Source organism: Labrus bergylta, chromosome 2, assembly GCF_963930695.1.
Source record: "Labrus bergylta chromosome 2, fLabBer1.1, whole genome shotgun sequence".
Taxonomy (NCBI): Eukaryota; Metazoa; Chordata; class Actinopteri; order Labriformes; family Labridae; genus Labrus; species Labrus bergylta.
In genome coordinates, this window is record NC_089196.1 from 20,088,320 (window position 1) to 20,116,131 (window position 27,812).

General features: G+C 41.3%; 1 protein-coding gene across 3 annotated transcripts; it reads right to left on the bottom strand.

The window, feature by feature from the left end:
- Positions 1-229: 229 nt before the first annotated feature.
- camsap1b (calmodulin regulated spectrin-associated protein 1b) lies at positions 230-27,656 on the bottom strand. Of its 3 annotated transcripts, none has more exons than XM_029279341.2 (19): positions 27,207-27,656; positions 25,469-25,635; positions 19,862-20,124; positions 13,617-13,778; positions 12,421-12,501; positions 12,032-12,064; positions 9,545-9,686; positions 9,176-9,315; positions 8,856-8,952; positions 8,028-8,151; positions 7,506-7,591; positions 7,296-7,380; positions 4,324-6,634; positions 4,059-4,195; positions 3,761-3,975; positions 3,528-3,630; positions 3,253-3,365; positions 2,886-3,004; positions 230-2,484 (listed from the first exon to the last, which is right to left on the bottom strand). In XM_029279341.2, the coding sequence occupies exons 2-19, from the start codon at positions 25,632-25,634 to the stop codon at positions 2,188-2,190; spliced, it is 4,674 nt and encodes a 1,557-aa protein (XP_029135174.2). In that variant the 5' UTR covers position 25,635; positions 27,207-27,656; the 3' UTR covers positions 230-2,187. The 3 variants fall into 3 exon arrangements, with proteins under 3 accessions (XP_029135174.2, XP_065804334.1, XP_065804336.1); XM_065948262.1 differs by having other exon boundaries at positions 7,995-8,151; XM_065948264.1 differs by lacking the exon at positions 12,032-12,064 and having other exon boundaries at positions 7,995-8,151; positions 27,207-27,655.
- Between the last annotated feature and the right edge of the window lie 156 nt (positions 27,657-27,812).

Genomic DNA, 27,812 nt, shown 5'->3' on the forward strand with positions numbered 1-27,812 from the left:
TTCAATCGTTTTAGTTCTAAATGAAAAGTGAAGTCAGCATTCCTATGAAAAGATGCAGCACTGTTTTTCTGTGGGGGGAAAAGAAATGTGGAAAAACAACTAAAAATACTGGATTGATGTTGGTGAGTTGTGTGGATATAAAATTCAGTGTTATGTCTCAAACTACAGGAGCAAAAGAAAACAAACAGTGACTCTTAACAAATGGACAAATGAAGCTGTGAGAAAAGAATAAAAATGAAAAATGTGACTTTTATTCACTTGAAAATTTATTCCATTTCAGTGCTTCCACTTTTGAAAATAAATAGATGGCATGGGATCAAAGATAAAAATCAACAAGGATGAAAAGTACACTAGTGTAACAAAAGTGGTGACCAAATGCCGATACAATCTTTTAGTAAACATAAAAATAAATGCACATACAATTACAGATCTGACGAACCAAACCCCACCCCAGAAACAAGTCAAAATGCAGCACATGAGAAATCAAGTATTCTGTTTGTTTTTGGAGACAGCAGTAGTATCATATCGTAGTAACATATCTGTGGAGGCCATTCGGCTTTTACATGTCAGTTTGAAATCTTAGCGTTTGGTTTTAGTTTCCACAATTTACAGAGTGCACAACAGCAGTGTTACTGATTAGTTTAGATGCCCGTTCAGAAAGGTCAAAATCCCCCAAACAAACAGAAAGTAAAGTGCTCGTGCAACACTTCTGGTTGTTCTCGAGGCCAACAAATGGTTTTAGAAAAGCACTTTGAAAAGACAGAGAGAAAGAGAGACGCTGTGGCAGTGTTTGTCAACACCTTGGAGGAATGTTCTTTAATGTTGGAACATGATTGAACCACACACAGAAACCCCCTCTGTGAATATATCAAATACTGTCATTTGGACCGGTTGCACAACAGCAGCAGCAGCAGCAGCACACACACACTCTTCACAACAAGAGTGTGTGTGTGTGTGTGTGTGTGTGTGTGTGTGTGTGTGTGTGTGCTGCTCACATGGTTAAAGATAGGACAGGCTGACAAAACACTCAGGGAGGGAGGAAGAGGAGGGGAAAGAGGAGGAAAGAGGGTTCACATTGCATGACAGAAGCAGTCGACAAGTGTTCATGAGTGCACCTTTATACAGGACAATTCTAGAGTGCCCAGTGGAGAGAAAACACAGCTAAGCTCTAAACATCAGAGAAATCTCGTTATGATGAAAACACATAACATCAGCTCAATCTCTATTATCACGTTGCTTTAATCATAAAAAAAAATCATTGACCCTCTTTTGGCATCCTTAAGAAAAAGGATGCCTCGACAAATCAAATCATTTGAAATAAGCGTTAACATAAAAAAAAAAGAAAAAAGGAATTGCTATACAGAAACCCAGTGCTACACGGTCAGCGTTTAAAAAGCAGTTGAATAAATAGATGATAGTACCACGATGCGTGAAAGGCCAACGGATGTCTATGGGAGACGTAAGGAGCCTCCCGATGACGAAAGAAGAAGACAGTTCTGAGCAGCAGGTCTTTAGTGATCCCTGGAGAGGCAAACTCGGTAATGCCAGCCTGATTTGACGATCCACGTAGGAAGAAGATTGTTGTGTTTGTCTGGACCACGGAGCAGTTTGACAGTCCTAAAGGGAGGTACAAAGGTCCCTTGTTTTCAGATTGTTCTGAAAAGAGTGACAGAAATCCCCCCCTGCTAGGTGACCCCCTCCTTTAGTCCAAATTAGTCTGATTCAGAGAGGCGTTAAAGGGGGGAGGAGTTTAGTGCTGCAGCTGAGCTCTCGATCATGACAGTGCTGAACCAATAAATACTTCATGTAAAAAATGAACATCCACCACATATGAGAGGGGGAAAAAATGCCCACATGCTTGAGTTGTGGTCGTAGAAAAGAAAGTGAACCCGACTGAAAGCAACCTGAACATATCGCACTGAGATCACAGGAAGAAGAAGCAATTCGAGCTCAGCCAGTATTCCCTCTTTTTGCTGCAAGCACTGGCCCTTTAGACCACACACATAAACACACACACATACCTTTTCCCTTGTTTGTAACCTTGGTCATCCCTTCAGGTGACCACCAGTCCAAAACTGGAGCATGGCGTTGAGCTTGTCTGTGGGCATCAATGCAGTCTTTTCATGAAACAAGCAAGGTGAGGGGGAAATGATGTGGATGATAAGAGGGTTTAAATCTGGCCTCCTGCTATTTCCCACTTTTCTTTGGCACTGTGCCTCTCTTGGCCTGCCACAGGTGGTTGTGGATGGTCAGGGCGTCCACGCTGACTGACACAGTCTTGGCAGGGATGACGGTGAACTGCTTTCGGTCCGAGCTGTACTTGTACAGCTTGTCGATCATCTTCTTGCTGATGCTCTTGGGTCCTGTTCCCGTTAGCTTCTGGATCTCTTCGGTGTCAGGGAAGTAAGAGTAGAGCGCCCGGAACTGGCAGCCGCCGTCCCGAAACAGGATCATCATGTGGTTGGACTCGCATTTCTCCAACTCCTAGAGGGACAAAGGGGATAAACAGAGGCAGGAAAACATTGATAATATGGTGTTAAAAAAAATACTGAGAGATATTGCTGTGTTTGTTGACCATACTAAGGTCAGGTTTTTCTACTATCCTGAAGAAAAGAGAGTTCCATCCCAGTGGAAAATAAGTGTGCCATGTTTTAATCATAGCCGTATCACTGCATCCCATGTTAAAAGACAAAAATACAAATAAAAATAAGAGAAGCAACTTTTGGGAAGACCATTCTACTACTAAGTTTCTTTTACAAAAACCTTTGACAACTTCCTTAATAACAATGGGGGAAATCAAATTGTAATCTTAAAAACTACCCAATTCACTCTAACTACTCCGTTTGTTCCCAAAAGCAGATAATAATGTGTGGCAGAGAGCTGACCTCAAGGATCTGGTTCTTCTGCGGCTCGTTGACTTTGCCGGCCAGGCAGCAGTGGGAGATTGCGTTGTGGATGATTGGCTTATTGGACTTGGCGCTGGGCTCCTTGAAAAGTTTGGGACCTAAGAGAGAAGAAGCATATAACACAATATAACACGAAATAAATAATCAGTGGGTGACATGACTACTAATGAACTGAGGTCTACATGTTTGAATCACTTTGGCAGATCACTACGATCCTTTTATTGTGTTCAGGCAGAAAAAGCTTATTGTGCAATACTGACATATTGATGTTGTGTCAATGAACAATTCATGAGATCTGTTCTCAGGCATCTGGTTATCTGACAATAACAGGGACAAGTGAACTTACCGGTGTATTCAGCCATGGAGGTGATGGAGGACGCGGTGGAGCCATTGTCCCAGTCTCTCTCTGCAGTCCGACTGTTGTTACGGCTGCCTGGAAACGACTCCACAGAGTCACAGCTAGATGATGAAGGAGATCAAGAACGGAGGTAGAAGTTGAACAGTGAGGAAGACATGTGTAAATCTTCTATTAAACAAAATGTGCAATGCAAATATTAAATATACAATGCACAGCCTTTTTTCGCACACAAGTTCATATAAAAATATGTTAAGTTATTTTACCGCTGAGATCCGGCCCCTCCGGAGTTGACGCTGTCGGCCTCGTTGGTCGCGGCAGAGGCCAGTGACAGACTGGAGCCTGATTGGGCGTTGCTCAGGTTGTCAGCTTTGTGAGACATGACAGACATGACAAAATTACAATAGCACCCTGGAGTTCCTACTTATTAGATAATTACGATTTATCTGTGGGAAGCATTCATAATATGAGACGGATCTGATCGCACAAACAATCTTACGTGTGGAAGAGCACTTGGAGAAATTATCGCTGGAGGATTCCTCTCTGAAGACAGACTTGGGTCTGTGTTTTTGCTTCGGTTTGGGAGTTTTGGGCTTCACCAGGCCTTGTTCTTCAAATATCTCCTGCTGCTTCCTGCGCAGATACTCCTGCTTTATCAGCTCCCGCCGGGTTTTCTCCTCCTCTTTACGCAGACGGTCCTCTTCTGCCTTCCGTCTGTAAGAAGCCAAAGACCAGAATTATAGGATTTCTTATAAAAATATGGAAATCCTGTCGTTTTCACTGGGAAAGTAGGTTACCTGGCTTCATCTCGTTTGAGCTCAGACTCTGCTTCTAGTTGTTGTTTGCGGACTCGAGCCTCTTCGGCTTTCTTCTGCTGCTTCAGCAAGAACGCTGCTCTCTTCTTGGCCAGCTCATCCTCTGCCTTCTGCTCATCCTACAACATGAAAAAAGTGTTTTAACATAATTTGGATACTGATATATTAGAAGTATTTCTGAACCTTTTTAAGGGGGGCATACAAACAATTGGATTCATATTTCTATTGATCAAGTGAAGGACTTCACCTTGAAGAAGAAGCCCATTACTGACTTCTGCTCTCCATCATCTCCTTCTGTCGTTCCATCCTTAGCAGTTTCCTCTCCCTCTGAATCTTTCAGTCCTGAAATGTCAACCTCAATGAGGTGGGATTTATTGCGTTGCGCCTCCTCTGATGGTATGAACTCTTTCCCTGAACTGTCTGAAGAGCTTAGCTCAGGTTCTCTCAGGGTGCTGGACAGGCACTCGTCAAAGGACACTTCTTGAGCTGCCAGCGCCGCCAGGTCCACTCGGGTTGGTAGGCGCATGTTCGCCTCATCGCGGAGCCGGAAGTTGGCAGACCGAACGTGGCCAGAGCCCGGTTTGTCGATTGTCTCTGCTGCTGTAGGGTTTCTGTGGCTGTCAGGCTGCTCTGTCCTGGGGGACCTGCCCCCAGCTAACAGCCTTGAGTGTTGTAAAGTGTCTGAGCCACTCTGAGTGGGGGTGAGGGTCCTGGAGGCCTGTCGGCTCTGCTCCTTTGCTATTTTAAGCTCTGATGGTTTGGACCTGGAGCTCCGCCCTGAGCTCAACTTTGGGGGTTTCCTGGCAGGGGCAGGGCCAGAGCCAGAGCCAGAGCCAGAGAGGTGTTCCACGAAGTGGAAGCTTGCCCCTGTCTTGGAGTCACTGTTTTTGTCGCTGGTGAGAGGAGGAGGAGGAGGAGCTGCACCAGGGGGAGACTGTACATTCTGTTTCATCAACATCTCCTGCTGCATCGACAGCTGCATCATCTGCTGCTGGATGCTGCCAATGGCGTCGTTAAGCAGCTCAATAGAGCGGCTGCACTCATTCAGGTCCAACTCTTCTTCTAGATAGAAGCTTCCATTGTTCCCTTTCTTGTCTGATTCTAAGGCACCTGGTGGAGTGGGTCCCTCCACCTCTTTGTCCCCCTTCAGGGCAGCTACGCACAGATCATCTTTGCTTGATGATCCTTTCTCCCCAACAAGTTCGTCTTTAGAGATGTCAGTTTTAAGCGGGTTGGGTAGCGTGTCGCTTCTGCCTCCACCTTTCTTTACGATGTTCAGGAAGGCTGCCTTTCCCAGCTTCTGCCTCTGCCTCGCTGACAGCACCTCCATCTTCTTCTTCTGGTGCTCAATGGCACGTCGCTTCTCCTCCAGTTGCATTCGGAGCTGAACGATTTCAGAAGCCAGAACATTAGCACCACCAGTACCATCGCCTGATCGACCAATCCCTCCCATCGGTGAGGATGGACTCTGGTCTCTTTTCAGCCTCCAGGAGGAGGCCAGCGGCCCGCTGCTTTCTGATCCATCAGGAGTGGTCCTCTGGGAGCTGGAGGCACTGGAGCGTAGGTCATGGTTGCTGCCAAAGCGCTGCTGCTGGGCTTTACGCTCAGCGAAGGAGGTCATGCGAACACTGCCACTGGCCATGCTACTGGCCTGGGAGTGACCGCTGAGACATGGGCTCGAACGGCCGCTGCCCCCATTCATGTCTTTGTCCTCATGCTCTTTCACATTCATGTCCTCTTTGAGTTTGGCTGATTCTTCTTCATCCTCCCCGTTAAAGGCTTTCCTGCGCCAGTTTGGGTCTTTAGTAGTAACAGCTTCATCCAGGTCCTCGTCTTCTTCATCCAGGTCTTGCAGCTCAGCATCCAGGTCTGGGCCACACTTTGGTTCTTCAATATCTGAATGCAGGTAGAATCCCCCCACCGGCTCTCTGGACGAGGTGTCCACACTGCTGGTAACAACGGGCTGGAAACCTTCCTGACCCTGTGGAGACTCCTCTGACAGCCCTTCCTCCTCACCAGATGGGGGAAAAGTTTGGTTCAACTGGCATGGAGCTTTCCTACGAACAGCCGATGTAGATCCATCTCCTCGGCGTAGGGACCCTCTTCCTGAGGAGTGAGGCCCCTCGCCACTCTCCTCCTCCTTGTTCAGGCAAACAGACTTCTCTTTAGCTGTCTTCAGCACAGCAGGCATCAGTGGTTCTAGGTAAAAGCTATCTGTTTCAGGTTTGGAAGCTTTAGGTCCTACAGGGGCAGTTGCTTGAGTCTCATCAACCCGTTTTGGGATGACGGGACTATCAGTCCTGGCAACTGCCACCAAAGTTTCTTCCTCGTCCTCAATGTTGACATTTTGCAGAAGGCTGTGGCCGTTGACTTTGCGCAACGCAGCCTGCTGAGGCTGGAAGGCAGGAGTCTGGTGTTTGGGTGTGACAGAGACGACATTGGAAGCCAGGCTGTCCTTACTGATGGTACGAGCCAGACTCACGCTGTCTCCAGATGCAACGTCTGCGTCGCTGTCTGTGGCCGAGTGTAACAGGAAGGGGCTAAGTGTGGACAGTGGTCTGAAAAAAGACAATAGGAGAGAATTTTATTTGAAGGTACGTACATAATACATCTTACAATTCATAGAATGTGTGCGTGTGTCTGTGCCTAACGCTTCTTTGTATGATTATCTGGTCAGAATCTGCCAAGCAAAAATAAAGTGTGATACACAGAAGGGTGGATTTTGTGCACATCCAAACCCAGCTGACAAAAGGTACACAACAAAACCCGCATACAAATAAATAAATTAAAGCAGTGTTTCCCACACATAGACGGGACCTGAGCGGGCCGTCGAAGTACATTTATGGCCACCCAAGTATAATTACAAATTGTTTTTATTCATTCATAAAATTGCAGTCCTATAAATAACGTAAAATCGAATGAAACTTTTCAAAACAATTAAAGTTGTTTGTTGCAAAAATGAAATACATTTAGAGGGAAAAACACATTTGATAAAAATTCAAACTTAATATCAAAATGTACCCAAAGATAAGAGTTTTAAAAAATGTATGTCGATTGACTGTTTGTAATCGATGCCTCTGATTGTTTTTTAAAGGTAATGTATTCTAACCTTGAAAGCAGTAAATGGGATCCATATTATAAGATACAGTGTAATCATTTTTAGTTTTCATTTGATTGGGAGCACATAAGGGAAAGGTACTTTGTTTCTGTGTTAGGTACCTCTGTCTCTTGTCGGGCCAAGCAGTGACAGAACCTCGGGTCTGTCCGTCCATCTGTGTCAGAGAGTTGGAGCGGTTTCTGAGACCTAATAGGAAACAAACACATAACCCATGGATATGTTTTAAAAACAATCTCAGGTCTCCATCATATAATGCCAAGTTGAACAAATCTTTTATAGGCAATCATGGGTGATAAGTCTCCTCTCTTTACCTGCACCATCCTCTCCTTGCTGTTTTTGTTGCCTCTGTCTGAGGGGCAGGAGTGGGTGTGACGGACTGAAGGTTGGACCACCTTTACTAAAAGCCAAGAAACCAAATGGTTTAAAAAGTATTCAAGATTCAAACTGTCAAACACTGCAGAGCAGAGCAGAAGAGCAGAAAGTCTTCAATGGATTGGAATAAGACGCAGGTCAGGCCAAAGTCCCCACAACCCAAAACACTTTTCCTCAACCAGGGCACAGTGTGAACTAAATATTTGAAACAGACAAGCAAGTGGTATGCAAAAACCCTGCTGGTACCTTTTAAGATAGCTCAGCTAAACATTTAGTCAAAGACATGGTGCAATGATCAGCTTTACTTCGTGCAACTATGTGAAGAAGAAAACCAATGGTTGAATCAGTAAACTGTATATCTGTCCGCCCTTGTAGGGTTACTGAATGTGTAGTAGTGGAATGAGAAGGAAAAGATAGTGAAGACTTACAGGGGGTCAGTTTCTTCAGGGTGCAGGAAGTACCTGTTACAGACTTCCGGGCTGCTCTGGTTATCAGCCGCACTTGGGCTCACAAGGAAGCTGCGCTTGGTGGCGTTTGAGATAGGCACTGATGGACGGGCACTCTTGGGCTGAGCCATAGCTCGGGCTGAGAAAAAACGGGGTTGGTCATTTTAAAAAAACAGTGACTTATGCTTGCTGTCCTTACAAAAGTCAGCCTGAGACACTGGCTGGGATTTGTTCTGTTTGTGACCCAAAGAAAAAAAGACAAGACATAGAGAGACGATTGAAATTTAAAATGAAACCTCCAATGAACACAAAAATCTTGAATTCAAACAACCACAACTATGCCCGTTTCTAAATTAATGAGATAGATAATAAATTCCATAACTTGCAAATCTCTGTAACCACAGATTAAGTTATTTAACCGGTGCCATAGGACAGTTTGTCTACAGAACTGCATTTGTGTGAAAACTCGAAAGTAAATTTTAATGTACAAGAGCTGGAAATTAGCAGACGGGTGACTTGGCTAAGCAGAGTATACAAGTTCTGTTGTTTCTGTGAACCACAATGCCTTGAGAAGCAAACAGCTCAAATCTAATAAAAACTTGAATTTGATTAGGAACTAAGCTTCACCACATTTCACTCCTGATTGTTTGCCTCTGCCACTGGGAATACAAAGCTTAAGTTAGCTTGGTCTTGACAGGCTAATGTTCTTTAGCTAAGCTTCACAGAAACATTTAGAGGAAAAGAACTGAAAGATCACAATAAGTTAGAAGAATAAGAGAGTGGTGGAAAATGAAAAGAAGGGACAGATGTGATGTGTAGTACGTTAATCGAAGTAACACTTACCATCTTTGAACTCTTGGAGATCTCTGGGCTGGACAAACTCTGGCTTGACCGTCTCAAACCACCAGAAGAGTTCAGCGATGAACACCATCACATTGTGCTACATGAGGAGCACAAGAAACATGTGAAAAAGGCTTGAATACACATTCTTGATCTTTTTTTAACACTTTGAATAACTCTATGTAGGGCAACCCCATGCCTGTTAACCAGGGGATAAGGTGACATCAGTGTCATTTGCTGACTTATAATTCATTTACTACCAGGTTAAGTGTAACATTTAAAATGCATATGCTTATGAATACACAGAATTTGAGTTTTTATACCTTGAGCACCAGCGGCGAGTAGAGCATGTCCTCTGTCGTCAGATAGAAACTTTTATTCAGATACTCATTGGCAAACTCTCTGAGTAGCTGGATGTTGTACAAGCTATCAGCAATGGAGGGCACTTCCTTCAGGCAAATATCTGATCAGACAGGCAGAGCAGGACAGATCAGAACACAACTCAATGACCTGCAGGCTATAAATGTCACACTGACTCGACTGGGACAGTAAGCCATGTGCAAGCACCAAAAATAGAATCACACATGGATATCAAATTCAATGTGTTGGCATAAAAAGATAGATTCTCTCAATGACTCAAGCCGTTGGGGCAACTGATAAATAGTAGCTATTGAATGTGGGGGTGTTCATACCTTCCAGCTTCATGAGGTCTGGGCAGTAATAGTGGACCACGGTGAGCATCGAAGCTCCGTCACAAATATCCCTCATCAGGTCTTCCAGCAGTGGAAAGAAGGGCAGCTGTCGGCCTGACGCGTGCTCCCTACGATACCTCACCTAATCAGCAGGGAGAGAGGATGAGGGTTGATGAGGAGAAGTTCAGAATTAGATATAAAGCCACAGCAATGACACAAAACCATAGCACTACCACCAATGCACGCGTCATAAAACATCCTAAATGCAATGACTAGTGTCACAAGTAAAAATGTATTTCATTGTAAGATCTACTTCTGAACCAGTCAAAGCATATACTGATCACAGATGTTTCAGCTCCACTTATGCTCCTGATATCAAGGTTCTCCCCAGGAGTTTCAAGGCTAAAGTATTTTGATTATTTTTTCTTTCAAATCTAAGCTAACATTCCTCTTCAAATCCTCAACAGCAGGTTTAATAACATTACGGAAAGAAAGTGCTGCCAAATGACAAAATCTTGAGAACAGAGTTTAGGGGAGAACCCTGAACACTGTGTTAATTATGAGTAAATGAAGGTGGAGGTGTTATGAACAACACAGAGTGATTGGGCAGCCTTCTTCCAGCCTAGGTGAGAAGGCAGCTAGCAATGGAACACAGTCAAACAAGGCATCATGATCCATCCGACTGGGAGGAAAACTGTTTCATCACTGGCAAACTTATGGGAATGAGTGTGGTTAGAGAAACTTACTTGACCCCAGCTGCATTAGTTGTGGATACATACAGCTGCTAAGTGCAGACATATTCATTTCAGATTCCAAAGTTTATTGATCAAATTAAACAAGCACAAATTTAACCAAATACAATGGACTGAAATTAAATTGTATGACTACTTTGCATAGGCATGTACATTATTGCTTAACATTGGTGTGGATGGTTATGTCTGTTGATTAGCAACAAAAAGTATAACAATACCAAACTAGGTTTCCAAACTATCCAAACTGTCAGAATTACATCGGAGCATGATTTCTAAGGACGTCACGTGAAGTCGTAACATTGTTGCATTTTTCATTTGAGTCGGTTTGCTTTCACACTGCACTTTGTCAAGCGCATCAAAGCCTGTCAAATATTGTGAACCGTAGCCAACCACAACTAGTTTGGGATGTAGCTCCGGTCAGAGGCTACTGCCTAATGCTGCACTATGACCCCCAAGTAAACAGCAGGAGAGTGGAAGAACGGCATCCCACAGCGTTTGTATCATATCAATGCTAACGTTAGCCACACTCTGCAAACCTATTTGACATTTCTATTCTGAAATTTTCAGCCAAATTCAACCCACAATGCACTGCTTTTTGCGTCACTTCCCTTGTTTTGTACGGATTGCTTACTCACCTACGGCAAACCAAACTCTGGTACACTTTGAAGCAACCCGAAACCCCAGTTTTCCAGCTGACCAGAATTTGGTTTCTTTGGTCCACACCAGAGTTTGTTTGAGCATTCACTACACCCCTAACAAACTATCCCAAAAAGAGCAGAGATCGTTTCAAACGGACCAAATAGCTCAGGTGTGAACGCACCCTAAGAAGGTGATTTTTACCAGTAAAATGTTACACTTGGTATATCTTAATCATGAAAGGATGTAAAGAGGTCATAAAAGGGCAATCTTATCAAGCAGCTCAACGATTATTATCACAAAATAACTAACCAAGCATGTAGACCATTTTCTAAACAATTGATCTGATATATTTACAGTGTGGGAAAACCATTTAACCACATATAGCCACCCGTTCTGAGGCTAATTCTTTCCTGAGTCACGGTGAAACAACCAACCAACCTTAAGAAGCTATAATAACACAGTTGTTTTATTTAATGGGGACTTCTGACTGAGAGGTAACACTGTACATCTTTTGAGAGCTCCTCTAGCTCCAGCATGCGGTGGGCCAGTTTGTGCATAACTCAGGCTTACAAATAAAAACACTCAGAGGATATGCTGTCAGAGGAGACTGTGGGCACTGTGGAAATAGTGTTGGGTATGAGCAGAAGAGAGCGGAGGGAGGGATGATAAAGCAGGTCAGTGAGAGGTGGTGTCCAGTGATGGCACTGCAAAGCAAGAGAGGTGTGGGCATGGATTTGCTCTTACTGTCACAGGGAAAGCAAATACCACACACACACACACACAGCCAAAACTAACGGCCTACCTAAGCTTGATATGAGATAGCACACATTCAAAGCTAAAACAATAGCCTTAGAGCAATTTATAAAAAAGTTAGAAAAACCCTGGGTGACATATTAGCATCATTTAAAAAGAAAACAAAAGAAAGTAACTGTCAGATTCTTGGCCTTTGCTGAGACGCTGGCTACAAGCAGCACAGTATGAGCTTGAATGAGCCATGGTGGAGTGTGCGCGCACATCAACACAGAACTATACGTGCAAGGGGGACAGAGGGGAGAAAAGGGGGTCAAGGGGGTTGGGGGGCTGGCATCCAACTTACAGGGACAAGCTTCCAATACCATTTGGAGGGAGACTATCCAGTTTGCAGGGACAAGAGAGGGGAGGGTAGGACAGATAAGGAACAGGAGCAGAAAGATTATCAGGTCAAAAAAAGAGAGCAGGGTCAGAGTCAGTCCAGAATGCAACCTGGGTGAATAAAGTTCTTATCAATACAAAAATGTTTTGTTTTCTTGAACAGAGTTTTTGCTTGATAAGGATTTTTATCCACCTGGATAAAGACTGAAAGGGGAATTGCTTCTGAAAGTCTCCAAAAGTCAGAAATATAGTGTTACTGGTGTAAACATGTAGAATACCAAACATCTTTTTGCTTCTTTTACAGGAGAGAAATATGAAACCCAAAAACCAAGGCGATGTTGTAGGTGGCTATACCTTTTGATGGCTCGGTGACTCGAGGGGGTGGTGCTTGACTTTGTGCTCCCTTTCTGTCATCTCCCTCATCTTCATGTTCACCTGCAGAGACAATCATGACATATTGAGCACATTTACATTGACTCAGGAAACCAGATTCTGCTAACTAAAGATCACATTTCTCCAGTTATAAAGAAATTGTAAATCTGCATTTAGTGCAACAGGGAAGTGATCTGTCTCTTCTAATTTTGAAGACAGGCCTTCTTGTTTTAACTATTTTTTTCCTTGGTTTGTGTGTCAGTGCAGTTACATCTAACCCTCATTGAGAGGTCAAACAGAGAGCTCCTTCTTACAGCACTTATGTCTTATAGTATAATCAGCGATTTTGAAGTGAAAATAGAGTTGTTTTATGTTCTTTGGGCTAGTTAAGTGTTAGCTTCAAATCCAGTCTGACATTGCAACAATTACACTTACAAAGTAGCACTGCTAGATGTCCTGAATTCTCCTTTCAAGAACCCGCTGCTCTGTTTCTTTCTCTGTCTGCAGTGTTTTGATATTCAACGGCATGCTAAGGAGAGGCATGTAATCCAAATGAATGGCAGAGAAATCTGTGTCCTCCAGGAGAAATCCACCTCGAAAAAGTGTTTCTTTGGTCGGTTTCTCTAATTAAAGAAACCAGTTTTTTTAATTTCCGTGACATATCTAAAATTAGCTTCCTTAAAAACATCCATGTAAATGAGAGGACTGACTATCAGTCAAACAGTTAATATACAAAATGATTAATCAATACATATTTTAGCAACTGAAATGGAGAAAAGTTAGCCACTTGTTAACAGAAACTGCTCATCAGCCAGGACACCTTTCCTTCCCTCAGACAGTGATGGTGTTGGACATTACGATGATTTATGGACACACTGAGTCATGGCCTCTTGCTGCCTGAGGCCTTGAAAGATGAGTGCTACATTAGCCTAAGTGTGCAGCAAATCCACACTCCTATATGTTGGCTCGTCTCTGAGCAGTTATGACAAACAGGCTTCAACAATACACGCCGCCTAGGCGCCTATGTTGTCAGTGAGGAACACGTTATTCTTCCAAATAAGCTAGAGATTTAAAGAATACATTGGCCGGACTTAGTGAAAAGTTTTAAAACATGTGCTGATGTCTTTATTTTATGACATCTGCACCGTTTATGTTGTAGTTTGCATGTGTGTTCAAACCTTGTTGATCCAGAAGACCATAGCATCCTCCAAGTCAAACGGCAGCTCCTTGGAGGCACTGAAGGTGGAGAAGCGCTTGACAGAAGCCACCACTTTCTCTATGCTGATCATCTCCACGGTGTAAGCCATCATTAGGGCATCGATCATAGGCATGTGAGCACTCTGCATGAGTGAGACAGAGATACACAGGATGATTCAATTAATCTACATTTTGTTTTACCCTGTTTCCAAAGTAATTATTAACATCAAAGCTGAAGGAAAAGAAACTGAGACTACAATCTAATGCAGATTCATCCAAACAAACGGAAAATGATGCAGCTTATTTATGTAGAATATAATTACATTTAAATGTTTACTCTGTGTATAAAAAGCAATAAGGACTTAGCTTTAAAAAAAAAAAAAAAAAAAAAGGTGAGTGTGTTTTAAATAATCTATTGCTGATAATCCAATTTCTTAGATTAGCTTCAAAATCATTCAAAGGTCATTCTGTTGTACAAACGTTCAGTAACCAGTAGATTCTGTACAGGTTGTGGATAAATGGATGAGATTAATTGATTAGCAGACAGAATAATCCAGAGCTATACGAGGAGATCCCTGAGGCTCCTGTAGCTTTAAATAACAGACCAGGGTTAATCAAGTTAAACCGCTCATTCAGCACAGAGGGTGTCTGCCCTTAAAGCTGCTCTCTATATCCTAATGAAATCAAGAGTCACAGCAGGGGCCTTTCGTCTTAAAGTTACCCCACACACCCACTGCCTGAAATATTTCTGGGGGGGAATTATCCGCTGCCAAATACTTACAAAATCATCTGAAAAACTCCTTGGTCATTAATCTGTAGTCACTCGTCGTACTTTTAACCAACGCAATAAATCTAAATTTGAATAAATGTTGGAGAAATTTTTCTTTGAAAAGGTTTATACATAGAAAAATGAAAAGAAAAATCTCAACTTAACTTCATAAATATTTTCAATTAATTACTTGTTCTGTTAAATAAAATGAGAAAAATAAATCTCCCTTGTTATCTGCTGGATTAACAGTTAACAAATAAAAATGTACATTGACAATGATCAAATGATCAACGTTTCATCAACATGTTTTAGGGTATTCAGATTTCTCACAAACTCAACTGGAGAGAACAGGTTGGTTTTTGGTTTCGCCTGCCTAAATGTCACTACATTTTTGGGATTTTAAGAAAAATACGGGGTTTGTAAACAACACTTATTTTTTAACATTTGATAACAGTTCAATGTATCCATATTCATCACATTGTAATATTGTTTGGGCCAGTATATTTCAAACTCTCTCCATAAAATGCTACAGCTTCAGAAACAATTTGTTGGGTTAGCTTCTTTTTCCAAGTCTGTTGCTCCAAGTGCACCCATTTTCTCACACTGCAGTTGTTGACTATTTCTAACATTAACATTAAATCTGTATATTTGTCTCCAATGTTTTACATCAAAACTCAGATTTACTTGTTTGTTTTACATATTATTTTGTCAGTGATTCAAAGTTGCATTATTATTTAACTAGATAAGCTAAAAGATCTTGACTTGCCTTTGTATGAAACATCCCTTCATCAAATCTCAATCATGTGTCAGGAGTCATTTTATGGAATGAACATATTGATTTAATTATCCGCTTTGTTATTGATCGTGTACAAAGAAAACTCTTTGAAAAGAGTGCTTAAAAATTGGTACAGTAAGCATCACGAATGGAAATTGTCAATAATGTATTGAGTAGTTTATGTGTTCCTATTTATTAGTTTGACTTTGTTTTCATTGTTGAGACTTAATTCCTGCACTTTATATAAGAAGTCTGCTATCTAGTTAGTTTTGGTGATTTTTGTAATACCTAAAACATGTCTTCTGGGTGAGGTTTTCTACCACACCCACAAGTGTGCTTTTATGATTTCTTTATGTGCCTTGTGTTTGTATTCCTGTGTTAAATACAAAAGAAAGCAAATGAATCCAGTACAGAACAAGTACAGACAGATATTATTTCAGTCAGTGCTTTCTGTTACATGCTGCCAGAATAATCCAATTGCTGATGGAAATGCTCAGAGATTAGGCTTGTTAACATAATAAATGAGAGCTATTCAGAGCTTTCACCACAGCACAACCTGTGCCGACAAGAACAGTGAAAATCGACTTCCAGGGAAACAACTTCCAGACCATGATGAATAAGAGCAAGAAGAGAGGATCAAGACTGTGCATCAAGGAAGCTAAAAGGGTGCTCTGGTTCTGCTGGCTAATTCTGATTAACTCAAACATTAGTTATGGTTTTGCTGAGTATGTTTTGTGTTTTAAAAGACAACTTAAGCATTAGAGCTATTTCACAGAAATGCGCTGAATAGGCAAGCGGTTATGACCCACGCCCAATTTATGTAGGCTTTAGTCCTCCTCTGTGAGTAATGACTGTCTACAATGGGTGTAAAACAGAAAGTCCCACTGTCTGCGATGTTTTCAGAGTTTTCTGAGTCATATTTTCAGTTTGTTGACATTGCCGGGACGGCAGCTGACTCCTCTCCTCACGAATAAAAGTTGTTTAATTGAGGGACTAGAGAAAAGAAGAATAACATACTGTACTCACTGCTTAACTGTGTTTCTAGATCACGCTCATTTCGGGTAAATTTACATGCAGTGTGAAGATACGAGCATAATAAAGATCGCTAACATTAGCATGCTAACACAACAATGCACCGCGAGTTGTTTTGGTTTCATGCTGGTGCTAAAGGGCGACATCTGCTGGATCAAAAAAATCGCATATAAAGCCTTTAAAGGAGGAGATATCAACTTTAAAAATCTGAAATTTTGTAACCTACAACTATAAACCTTTGTTCTCTTAAACAACTGCACTATAACATAAACCAAAGCATCCTAGATACATTTATATAAGCATCTTGGTACTGCAGCATTACAAAACAAGTTCAACACTATGTGCCCTGCATTTAACACCTGGGCATCAATAAGTACTGATCAGTAAACATCAAAAGGGCAAATTCAACAGCATGCGGTGCAGCTCAATCTTTTGTTCTCATCCGACACTTTCTCTGCCCTTCATCTGGACGTCATGAAGCTCCATGGGGAGCAGGTGCTGCTGTTGCCCTGAGCAGTATTGGGTGTGTGAACGCTAACTGACAGACAGACAATGATCATGCACACAAATACAAAGTTTAAGTGGACTCAAGAGAATGGGCTAGCTATGATGGTGTAGCAAGCCCCAGCTGTTGCCCCCACAAGAGTCTGAGGAGGTGCAGAGGAACTGTCTGTAGGTACAGAATCCATTTAATCTGGACACACACACACACACACACACACACACACACACACACACACACACACACACACACACACACACACACACACACACACACACACACACACACACACACACACACACACACACACACACACACACACACACACACACACACACACACACACACACACACACACACACACACACACACACACACACACACACACACACACACACACACACACACACACACACGTAGAGAAATGCAAGTTGCTATGGAAACGCCTTGCCAATTCAGCAAACTTAAAGAGGGGAACCGACAGTCTATCACAGATAAGCGGTGTCCTGCTCAGGATTTTCCATTTCCTCACCAGGCTTTGTGTCTGGCTGCTTACATACGGGCCTGTGTGGATTATTTTGTCAGGCTGAGAGGAGGCCCTGCTCGACACATCATCGCTGGTTGCCATGGTAACACAAGGATAGGAAGATGGCTGGGAGCAAGTTAGCTGGTTGGCATTTACTGTATCCTGTGTGAAGTGTGCTGTGACGTAGGGCTGGGCGATATATTGAGTTTTTAAGATATATCGATATATTTTCAATCCAGATATAGGGTAGGACAATATCGTTAACATCTTATCTAATATAGTTCATGTTGCATTAAAATAACGTTATACGTTTCTTCTGTAGAGCTGCCAGTTCACCTATTTCTCATCTCACTGTCTCTCCCTCTTCACCCTGCTCCTTTCTCTCTCTCTCTGAGCCAAACTCAAAAAACTAAATGGATAACAAAACACACAACTGTGTTTATTAATTAACTTCACAAACAGGTAGTTTATTTTCATGTACATGTTGAATTTAACTGACTGTTAATAAAAGACATGTCAATAAATATCGAGTATTGCCATTCAGCGGAAAAATATCGAGATACGAGTTTTGGTCCATATCACCCAGCCCTACTGTGACGTAGTGCTTTTGATAAAGGCAATAATTTAGAGGATGCCGATTATATGCAAAGAAAATGTAACCTCTTAAGAACTGATCTGTGAAGACATTAAAGGAATAACAATCAAATGATTCTTGCGTGACAACGGATGTAAATTAGCCTTTTGGCTAACTCTGGCATATTTACAGAAATGTTTATGAATATGCAATGTCCCTGTAAAATAATGAATAAAGAAATAAATTATATCACATTAACATATTTACATTTTTCCTGCAAACAAACTAGTAAACGTCAGGAAATCAAGTCCGGATAAAAAGCAGGTAAGGTTTTCATACATTTGTAAAATTTGTGAACGGACAAAATGTAGCTGAGAAAAATATCCCCAACAATAACATCCATTCTTAGAAGAAATAACTCCAGAGCAACCCTCTTAACACTGATCCACCTGATCAAAGTGCCCGGATAGAAAGGTCACAGCTCTCTGCTCTTTATTAGGATTTGTACATTCTTTTGTTCACAAACAATAACCACTTGGATTTCTTCAACAAAGCCATACAGTCTTACTCATTTCCATGTGTAAGACAAACAGCAGAAAGGACAATTATTGGCACAGGGGTTAATGTTGGGCTTTATGATTATATGATGGAACTTTTGTGCATGAATTCAATTGCATCTATACAGTTTCTTATGGCCAAAATGAAAAGATTTATATTCAAAGCAAAATTGTATGTCAAAACACCAAACTGTATTTGATGTTCCTCATATAATGTGTTAACATAAATATGGATATAAGTGGTATTTTTGAGATTTTCAACAATTTATTTCTAATTTTTTTTAGTTTTAAACAAACATGAAACAAAAAAAAGTTTTGTACTTCTCCAAAGTAAAAATGTGCTGGTTTTCTTACTGGTTGTTTTTATATAACTGCCAACATGTATTGACGTTTTTAATTCTTGTTGTGATAATAATACAATGTGAATGTGCCATATTCACTTTTGAAGATTTCTAGGCAACATTTGGTTCCATTTTGTCACATTTTATACAATAATGATCAATACATAAATTAATGGCAGATGAATCTTTAGCAAAAGCAATTGTTAGTTTCAGTAGTTAATTAAAAGTATTTATAATTAATAATGAACTCTTGTCCACCAATTATTTTACTGTAAACCCCCTGGTGCATTGGTGAGATGCTGTCTTTCAGCTTAGGTTAAAGATTTTCATTTCTACTGTAATATGTTAGTGAAATGTGACAATATTGCAATTGTATCAGTTTTACTATAAAAAAATTGTGGAAAGAGAAATGAGAATATCAAATATTTAGCTAAGGAGAAAGACAAAAACAAATGTGGGAAATTTAAGTAAGAGAGCAGAAACAAATGTGGCCAAAACCCCCAAAGACAGATCAAAACAACATTGCCATAGCAAAGTAACAAACTCAACACCAGCTCCAATAACAACCTTATCTTCAGTGGATGTCCTCACACAACCAGCATGAGTAATATTCAAACTCAAACGATTAATTTGAATAAAAAATGATAAGACAACACCAAATTCTTCCAGAGACTGTTCCACTAAGTCAAGCATCAAAATATGTCCGACACTCATGTACAGTGAAACAAGTGAAACAGAATAGCAGCAGAAGAAACATTTATATCATTGTCTTTTCTACAGTGTATGTGCTGTAAGTGCCCTAGCTGAGATTGGCCGTACTGCCTTTTTCTCTGACGTCACTGTGGTGAGATAAGCAGGAAGAGCTGGGGATGTTACAAGTAATGTGCAAAGTTATTATAGCTGGCCTGGTTTCCTTCTTCTCTGACAGGCAATCTGTGCTACAGGTTACATTGAATACAAGCTACTGCAAACTCATGGCCTGTTTTATCCCGTTATGAGTCCAACAATAGTAGATGAAGGGAACATATCAGTCATATTGAGTTTTACTGAAGTAGTGTAAGTTAAAAATCATAAAGAGCTAGTATATTGAGAAGAATATTGTTTACAATTTATCAACTGCAATTTTTTCAACTAATGTCCATCCACTCACCATTTTGATTGGCACACAGGCCAGGTCCTCATCTGTGACCGGTGTATCGTCACTTTCCAGGACATATATACCCTTCCTGGACAGTGACTGGATGACGGACAGGTGAGACTGAAGAGACGCAGCTTGCTCTGTCTTGAGGATGAGGGCACAGACACGACAGTAGAGCTCGCAGGACAGCAGCAGGTGGATGACAGGAGGCTTTATGTGTTCCTGGTCGTACTGGTCTGTGTAGAACGGGTCCCTCAGGTCCTCTGGAATATGGTCTGCAAAGAAGGGAGTGTTGAGGTGAACCATGTGGCTTTGATATATGCTCATAAGATAAAGGTATCAAATTGTGACCTGACCCTTGAAGACAAACATATAGGTTAACTGATGAGATCGTGTTTAACAGCAGAAAATGAATGACAACATCTCCCTTTCTGCAGGCTACAGAAATGCTACAAAGCAAAGCGTTTTACATGGAATATTTGCTCTATGCCAGCTTCAGTTTACTTGGCCGTTTGTTATTGTAAGTCACAGGTTATTGCCTCAGGAGCACGTTTGGAAACAGATCCTTTCTAACACTGGAGCCACAATGATCTACACCATGGAATCTTTTGCTTTCGATGTGAGGTCATTTCAAAACCAGAGCCCACAGCCAAATAAGGGCAAAGGATGAAGCACTGGACTTCTTGCATGCACAGACCAAATATATACTTTACTATCCACCTTTTATGGAGTCTCAAAACAGGTCTAAAATACTGCACAAAACCTGTCCTAGAGCATGCTCTACACAAAACGGGGTGGTGGCAGAAACATTTGTTAATGTGTTAAATATGTTTGCGAGCTGCAGTAACATAGCTGTATGTGTGTATGTGATGTGTTCTTAGAGTCTGCTCTGACTGACAGAATAAAGAGAACTCCTCATCAGCAATCTCCTGTTCGCAAAAACAGGAAAGCAGGCAGGCTGCTTCTTGCAGCTGCTTTTGTGGATGATAATTCACTGAGCACTATTACTGTATGCCAATATGAGGGAGTCACAAAACTTGGTTTTGAGATCTTTTGATCTCAAAACCAAGGCCAAGAGAATGATAGAAATGTAAAGCATTACCAAGCAAGACTGAACAGGATGTCAGCTTAGAACTGCCAAGTTCTGGACAACTTGAGTCACAATACCTTAAAAACATGTTTAAATAAAACTTTGCTCTGTAATTCAACTGTACCCTCTACAGCTTTTGGAGGATGTGAAGGACTTTGATAGTTTTACACATGAAAGATGTTAACAGGGTCAGATGGAAGTAATTTTGCAGCTGTTTTGTGGTCTTTATCAAAATATCATTTGTGGTGCTGTTTCAGGAGGTTGTCTGCATAGGTAAATGTCAACCTGCAGTGATGCAGATATGACTTGTAACACGATGTCTTTGACTATCGTTAATTTATGTGCAGAATACACGCTGAAAAGAACGCAGATGAGATCCCAAACTTGACATTAAAGGGGGGCATTCCTAGGTTCCAAAACATTTAGTCCTTGTTTTTGTGATTTATTCAAAGCGTAGCCATGAGCTTCTCTTCTGATGATTTATTTTGGATTTGCACGTTACATCACAAGGTGTTTCACAGTGTCATCATCTGCTGATGCAACTTATGAAGTAGGAATCTCGCGATCAAGATATTTCGGGCACAATCCTGGCCCTTTGATTTCAAGGATTGAATACTATACTTATATTTAAATAAATGTCTGAGGCATTGCAACTAGTAGCTGTGGATAACTGAATCTTATTACTTAGGTTTATATGTTCTGATTGATTTAAAATCCTGATTCCAAATCAAGTTGATAAGCCACAATAAAATTACTGAAATTATTTTTTGTTTCTGTTGAAAATAAACCCCAGAAAACACTAAGTTCCCTCATTTTTAAAGCTTATAAACAATCTCTTACATTCACACAAATCATTACCCAGACTAAATTTATTAAGGCCTGTCATCAGCCAAATGCATTTAACTTTATTAGGCAACAGCTGATATGACCCGTTGGGAATGTTTGTCAATTTAACCAGGATGGCAACAGTAAGCTCCTGCCATATGTTTGTACATTGCTGTCTGCGAACGAGAAGTAGTTTGGTTAGAATGTCCATTTATTCCTAGTACACTCAAATACTTTTAGACATTTGACTCTTTTACCTTCACATACTGCACTGCAAAGTCCAGCTATAAGGACTAGAACTACAAAGACCCTCCCTGATAATGCAATTATGAAGACGTATTGATTTGCGACAACAATCAGCCTGCACTGTTTATGACATGCAGCTGTTATGTTACGAGCTGCTCATGCTCAGATCACATCCATCCTCTATACCACGTTCCAATCCACATACATTACAACACAAGCCTCACCAATATGCTGTCTGTCACCACATACACATGTTGCAAAAAATGATGTCATTGTTAAACAGCATTTACCCGTAAGGCAGAAAACCCAGCAGTGCGGGTCATTTCTGGAGAGCCATGTCTGTGTAAATAAACCCATTAAAACAGTGGGAGTTATCGTGTGTGAAAACAAAGGGGTCTGGTTAGGGCGCGACTTCACGTTTGACTTCATTCCAGGGACACTGATGTTTTGTGGCAGCTGCTCCCCATCCTCCTTCAACCAGAAGCCAGGCAGATAAATGTTGGGATGGGGAGGAGCATGAGGATAGGGGCCTGGCAGCAAGACCCAGGATGTGGGTCATCCAACCGTGATCAGCACAAGCAGGGGTGAGAGCAGGGTAAGGACCAGCAATGTGCCTGCAACTGTGACAGGTGCTTGCTCTTGCTGGCAGTGTGTCTGGCTGTCTGACGCTCGCTCAGGCGGGCAGCAGCTGTGGCACATGCAGAGGGCAGTAGGACAGGACGGCATGAACACAAACCCAAACCTGCACCATCAAAACCGATCAGGGAACCCATACTGATGAATACACATGAGACGCACTTGAATCCCTGACAACCCCCACATTGAGACAGACAGCACTTCTTCAATATGGAACTACATCGCTCTAACTGTTGACATGGGACTGTTCCTGTAGCAATGTCACAAACACCATGAGCCATAGGGTGAACATCAAATGGACCAAGTATATTCAGTTCCCATGGGAGGATGGTAATTCCAGGCCACGAGAGCTTTTGGGCTAATATATGCTCTTGATTGTACAGGAGATAAACAGCATCTCCACCCATCTTCATTTGTGTGATGCATCGTTCTTGTTAGTACAGAGATGTTGTTATTATGCTCCATATTTCAGCCTGCACGGTTTGCTTAGGCCTATGATGACAGACTGAGAACTGAGCAAGCAAATGCCTACAAGCATCAGTACTCTGGGAATATAGGAGTCTAATTCATTAACCTTGCAGTAAATACAGCAAAAGGATGGCTTAAGAAAACAGAAAAAAACAAAAGCTTGACTACCACAATTTGTTTGATCTTTCAAATTCATATCTAACTGGCCTTTCTTCACAATAAATGCTTGAATTGCATTGCAAGAAATCTAATGACCACAGAAAAGTAAGAGACAGCAGCACACTCAGGACAGCTTATTTAAGGGCGAACTCGCACTCACTAGGCAATCCGTACTGTGCCTAAAGTCCAGTTGGTTTGACTAGTGTGAGTGCTCTGATCTGTGCTCAAGCACGGTACACTTCCTCGGCCCTGGCAGGCTTGGAAGGTGTGTTTCCGCATGGTACAGTTCATGCATGAGCACAAGCACAGACCACAACGTGGACAGTCTTTATTATAGAGAAATCCCTGACTGTTGCGGCTGTATCTGACTAAAATGACTCAAAATAATCCACAAAGTCAGTAAAATAGCACTCATGTTCTCTGTGCTGTTCTCCAATGTGTGGACACAGACTCAACAGCACATCTCTTAATTTTTGTTTACTTTTTATTTTTCGAGTCCACCTGTCTTGTAAACTAAGATTTAGTTAAGCCATGCATTTGACGTTATGTACAAAAAGTAACCGTGTGTGAAGGCCAGCAGGGGAATGGGGAGGGGGGGGGGGGGGGAACAACTTTGTCTAGTGTGAGTGCATCCTTAACCTCTACAGTAGTGAAAGATGATTTGAACAGAGTCTACACTGTTACAGCAAACATGCAAAGCAGTGAATGATGGGACTTGTGCATCAGATAGCTGAGGTTTATACTGACTTAGCTTACGTGCTTTGATAAGCAGATGGGATTTAATATAATAGAAAGCCTTTTTTGTCATTGTATAAGGACACAACACAATTAAGAGCACCACTCCTGGTTGGTAGCATGGAATGTAGAAAATCAAAAGGTAAATACCAGCCCTGCAGTAATGACAACAGCGGCATCATGTAACGTTAAGCCTAAAACTCTTTGAGGCTTTCACAGATGATTGAACGCCTGCCAAACAGTCAGGATGAAAATGTATTATGTGAACTCAGTCTCAGAGAATAATTAGGCCAACATCCTCACACAACAGGATTTTTCTCATGGTTTATATATCTATGTATATGTGGGTACAAATAAAGACACACTGGACCGCAGGGGCCCCAAATTAATTTCCAGTACAACTGATCTGAAGATGTGCCAACTCTACTGGCTAGATACTGTATGTAATGCCAATTTAAGAGAAATAAAATCCTCATTTGACGATCAATTGCCTGAACTTCTGAGTCTGTCCATCAACACTTTAACTGAAAATACATTGAGATGTTTTTTAATGACTATAGTTAGCACCTTGAAAACAGTTTTCAAAACAGTCTAGTCTAGACTAATAACTTTTTACTAATTTTAATACAAAACTGACAACTCATGCATACTTAAATGTCACTTCTATAGCATTTAACATAATTATGAATATAATTGAGGTGTTGAGGTGACAAAAAGCACAAGATATATGTAATAAGAAATGAACGCCTATTTCAATTCCATGGGAACTTGAAGGCTGCTAGATCTAAAGCCACAAATAAACTAGACCTTAAGGGTCGTGCTTTAATTGATACAACTCAAAGTAGTACTGAATGTATTTAAATCCTAACTGCCACAACATCACACAAGACGAGGCCTAGTTTCTAATGCTGATACCATCCAAACAGGCAGTAAGTGACTTGCAGTGTAGATCAGTATTTTCCATGCTCCGCGTACAGTCTAATAAATATAGACTAATCCTCACTCAGTGCCTGTCACTCAGCCTGATTTGGCTTCAATCTAACTGGCCATCCAACAAGAATGGAAGGATCTGTTGAGTCAGAGATGGAGGCTTCAGTTGCCAAGTGTCATGGGGGAATTAGTGTTAGCTTGACCGCTCACATACATACATATTTTTTCCCCTCTCACTTTCCCTGTCAATGTGTCACCACTGAAGAGCTGCAGAATCTTCTGACAGCAGTATGTGGACAAGAGTTAACACATTGTTGCAACAATAATATTCAAAATAACTACATGAATAGGAGGAAAATATGCTGCTGTTAGTGTTAAACTCTCTGTGGTCACAAATGCGCTTCCTGTTAAGAATGAAATTCTAGATCGTAATGGATACTACCTTGTTATTAATCATAAAGCCAACTGTACATGTAATGAAGACATAAACTTGTCGTTTGTGTTGTGTGAATGTTAAATAAATTACTTACCAATTCCATAGGCTTTAGCAAAAAGCCACCGCAGGTTGGCAGCTATTTTTGCCCTGGCGGAGTCATACATCTCCAATGGTACAACGTCCATTGTGCCTTCTGCAGCACCAGTCAAATCCACCTTTCTCCTGACACTGTCCCCGCCAGCACACAGATCAACATCCATCCTTAAAAACAAAACGAAATATCATGTTTTATAATCACTATTAGTCTGATCATACTGCTCATTCAGAGACACACGCCAAATACCAGGCGTAAGACTGCCAAGTGACAATTTCCTCTGCATGTGTTATGTAAACAGCCGGACGCTCTGTTAGAATTGAATAAATAATGAAATAAAATCCTCATCTGATGTTTGTTTGCAAAATGATGTTTTTGGTGCTACTGCTAATCCTCCTTTAGTGGTCAATTAGAATTAGGATTATATCTGGTGGCTGAGACACAAGTACTAAAGTAGCATCCTGGCAGGCGTGATCACATTCATTATGTCAAATCCTAAATGAAAGAGTGGAGACAGGAAGTATAACACCATTGCTTAAAACTAGTGGAACTGACTAGGGAACAAAATAGATTCCTTCTTCCAATGAATTACCACATTAGTTGCTTGAACCAAAATCCCTTGGAAAGAATTTTGACCACTGATAGTTGATAATGCAAACTACTCAAACAACTTCAGTTTGTCACAGAATATCCGAAACACTGCAGCACAACTCAAGATTATATAACCCTCGCCAAGTGGAAGAAAACTAAGCCTGTGACTAAATCTGTATGAGTTAGAGTAATCACCAGTAGCATGTTTAGTTATGTTATATTTCAAACACTGCTTCTCAACTCAAATTACTTTTACAACTAAACACTATTCACAGGATATGACGCTGATATATCATCAGATAAATTAGAGCACTTTTTATTAGCCATTTCCCGTTGCTTTTGCCACTTGTTTTGAGTGAATTTACTGTTTATTTATTTATTGCACCTGTATATTTGCACACTTGACTACTTTTTTTTATAATAATTCTTTATTTATCTATCATACTATGCACTGGCAGAGCTAGTATTCTGTACTGTTATCTATGAGTAACAGCTACTTGGACCATCCATACCACTTTTTTTTATCCTGGCTATGTATTGTGGGCTCATGTTTTTTTGTATGGGTGGGATATGTATGTATATATGTGTTGTGTGTTTGTATGTATGCTGGCTGCTGGAACACCTACATTTCCCTGCTGGGATGAATAAAGTATATCTTATCTTTATCTTAATCTTATTTACACTAAAACCAAAAGGACGTTCAGTCTAACCCATCAGTCATTTCTTGAGAGGATTATGATTTTAGAGAAAGTGGGGCTTTCTCAGACACGCTTTCAAACTAAAGGCCTTAAGCTATTAATTTCATTTCGCCGAGAAACAAAGTTTACCTCACAAAAGTTGATGTTATCATCAAACCTCACCATTATGTTGCCATTCACGGCCCAAAGCTAGATTGTTAGAAAAGCGATTATCAACGAGATTAGTTGTATTGATGGCGTTACTATGCCTGTGTTATGACACTATCACTGATCAGGGGACAGTGGTTAAGTGACACTGTTCACATTTGCCTAACTATAGGTTGGCTAACATGCATGCAAATGTCAAACTAAAAGAGAGGCTAACAGTTAGCTTGCTAATGTACTGTAACGTTGAGGCTGCAGCATTTATCGGCCCTATGAATGACGTTAGCTAGCTGGCAAGACATTACCTTGATAAGGTGTGGTGTTTTTTTTTTTTCCAAATCACCCCCTCTGTTTCTTCAGGGTAAACAATCAACCAAGGACCCGCCTCACTTCACAGTGGCCTGCAGTGTAGAAAACACACCAGCAGCAGCGACGCATCATAGCCAGCTAATAATGCTAACTGCGAGGGGGAGGCGAGTCTGGACGGTCTCCTCCCAGCAACAAGACCCCTTCCGCGGCCTGCGTGACAACCGCTCCACGGCAGGCTTTCAGTTTCAACAAACTGCCAGGCAGAAAAAAAAAAAGGGAAAAAAAAGACTCTCCAGTGACAAAACACGACGTACAGAAGCTCCTCGGTTAACAAATCTATATTTGCACCACACGTCCCATGTTAGGAAGTATTTGTAGACATCCTGGTGGTTGGGGAAATGTTGAGAGAGCCGGCGGTGTGTTCGCGCTCTGCCCAATGGAAATGTAATTATCATCCCAGCCTCTGTAACGTCTGCGCATGCGTGATTACCTGCCAGACTGTTTTGGTAATGCTGGTTAATTGTCAAGAGATAAACTAATCATAACTCAATCCTGTTATTGTATTTAATTTACTTTGTGAGCTTAAACACATTCATTCGTTT